Here is a 2,687-nt window from a genome sequence, read left to right on the forward strand (position 1 = left end):
ATAGAGCCAGAAAAAAATAATATCAAAATTCATCTGGAAGAACAAAAGGTCCAGAATATACAGGAAATTATTGAAAAGAAATGCTAGGAAAGGTGGCCTAACCATACTAGATCTTAAATTGTATTATAAAGCAGCAACCAAAGTTACTTCGTTACTGGCCAAGAAATAGAGGAGTAGATCAGTGTAATAGGTTAGGTACACAAGAAACAGTAGTTGATGATTATAGCAATCTACTGTTTGATAAACCTAAAGAACCAGCTTCTGGGGTAAGAACTCACTGTTTGACAAAAACTGCTGGGAAAACTGGAAAATACTATGGCAGAAACTGGGCATAGACCACTGTTTGACACCGTACACCAGAAGAAAGTCCAAATGGTTACATGATCCAGGTATAAAGGCTAATACTATTTTTTTTTGACATTTTATAACTTTATTTAAACGAGGTTCAATTTAGTTTCATCCACATTGACTGTCTGTAAGCTTTTGAAAGTGGTGACAGGTACATAAGTAACCAAGGTATACAGCTTGTTAGGTGAATCTTCATCCTCATTGCGTTTCCTGGACAAACGCACTCGGATACGGTATGGGACATTCCTTATTCCTTTGGCCCAAACAGCTTTGTTGAGTCTGGTGTCAATGCGTACATCTGGAATTCCCATTTCTTTCATGGCAAATTTGCGAATTTCCTTCAGAGCCCGGGGAGCTCGCTTTTTGAAGCCTACTCCATGAATCCTCTTGTGAATGTTGATGGTATACTCCCTGGTCACCACCTCGTTGATGGCGGAACGTCCCTTTTTTTTCTCTCCACCTTTCTTCGCGGGAGCCATCCTGCCGGGGACCAGGTCGGAAAGGAAGCATAAAGGCTAATACTATAAACAAATTACAGCCCCAAGGAACAATTCATCTGTCATATTTATGGAGAATGGAGGAATTTATGATCAAACAAGAGAACATTGTGAAATGTAAAATGGATAATTTTGATTACATTGAATTTAAAAGTTTTTGCACAAACAAAGCCAATGCAACCAAGATTAGGAGGGAAGTAGAAAACTGGGAAAGAATTTTTACAACCATTGTCTCTGATAAAGACCTCATTTCTAAAATACATAGAGAACTGAGTCAAGTTTACAAGAAAACAATTCATTTTCCAATTGATAAATGGTCAAAGGATATGAACAGGCAATTTTCAGAGGAAGAAATTAAAGCTATATATATCCATGTGAAAAAATGCTCTAAACTGCTGTTGATTTGAGAGATCAAATAAAAATTACTCTGAGGTACCATATCACACCTATCCCATTGGCTAACATGACAAAGTAGGAATATGATAAATATTGGAGAAGATGTGGGAAAGTTGGAACACTAATTTATTATTTGTGGAACTGTGAGCTTAGTCAACCATTCTAGAGAGCAATTTGTAACTATGCCCAAAAGGCTATAAAAATGTGCATATACTTTTGACCCAACCATAATGCTTCCAGGCCTATATCCCAAAGAGATCACAAAAATGTGAAAATGACCCACATGCAAAAAAGTATTTATGGCAGCTCTTTTTGTGGTGGCCAAGAACTGGAAATTGAGGGGATGCCTATGAATTGGGGAATGGCTGAACAAATTGTGGTATATGAATGTGCTGTAAGAAATGATTTACAGGCAGACTTCAGAAAAACCTGGAAAAACTTATGTGAACTGATGCTGAGTAAAGTGAGCAGAATCAGGGGAACACTGTACACAGTAACAGACACAATGTGCAAAGACTAAATGTGATAAACTTATCTATTTTTAGAAATTTGAGGATCCAAGACAACTCCAAAAGTCTCATGATGGCAAATGCTATCCACATCCAGAAAAAGAGCTATCGAGTCTGAACACAGATTGAAGCATACTATTTGCTCTCTCTCTCCCTTCTCTTTTTGTTTCTTCTTTTTCACTGCTTCTCCCATTGGTTTTAATTCTTCTTTAAAACATGACTAATGTGAAAACAGGTTCAATATAAATGTATATGTACAGCTTATATCAAATTATACACTGTCTTTAGTGTGGGGAGGGGAGAGATGTCAAGAAATTTGGAAATCAAAATCTGATGAAAGTGAATGCTGAAAACTAAAAATAAATTTTAAAAAAAAGGGGAAAAAAAGGAATTGATTGTCTCAGGGGACTAATGGCTCAGACTATTGACATCCCTTCTGGGTTGACTGAGCATAAATGGCCTTGAGAAGTTTGAGGAGTGCTCTCCCATGCTTGGCTGGCAGTTCATGGTGGACTCAGTTAATTGATCTACCCTTAGCTGACTCAAATTGAGGTGTTTTCAACAAATATTTTGTCCTCATTGAATATTTTTTTCTGCAATATATGTCAATCTCTTTTGATATCTCTTGTTCTCCAAGTATCTCATCTCAATCTACAATTTATCCTTTCTTCTCTATGAGGGGTTTCAGTTTGTCTGGACAATCTAACATACCTTTATCTCTTTTTAAAGGTAAAGAGAGGATTTAGCTATGTGCTACAATTTCCCAGTATTCCCTTTCCTAAGTCTCCATCTAGGGACCTACAAAGACTCCAGTTTATACATGGTGATAGCATCATTATCATAATTTTTTCACACTTTTGTCACTAATTAGGACTCCTAAAAATTCCATAGCAGTGTGCTAAATCACTTTAATGATTCCCTCATCATATTAAATGAC

The 2,687-nt window shown here is 36.7% G+C and overlaps 1 protein-coding gene across 1 annotated transcript; it reads right to left on the bottom strand.

Moving 5' to 3' along the window:
• Positions 1-434: 434 nt before the first annotated feature.
• On the bottom strand, positions 435-848 carry LOC118851109 (60S ribosomal protein L31-like). Its single transcript, XM_036760656.1, has one exon. The coding sequence runs from the start codon at positions 825-827 to the stop codon at positions 435-437; it is 393 nt and encodes a 130-aa protein (XP_036616551.1). The 5' UTR covers positions 828-848.
• Positions 849-2,687: the final 1,839 nt, after the last annotated feature.

The sequence above is a fragment of the Trichosurus vulpecula genome, chromosome 5, assembly GCF_011100635.1.
Source record: "Trichosurus vulpecula isolate mTriVul1 chromosome 5, mTriVul1.pri, whole genome shotgun sequence".
NCBI classification, from domain to species: domain Eukaryota; kingdom Metazoa; phylum Chordata; class Mammalia; order Diprotodontia; family Phalangeridae; genus Trichosurus; species Trichosurus vulpecula.

What these genes read in the sequence shown, in the direction of transcription:
- LOC118851109 (XM_036760656.1), bottom strand. Translation starts at nt 827, where the DNA reads ATGGCTCCCGCGAAGAAAGGTGGAGAGAAAAAAAAGGGACGTTCCGCC.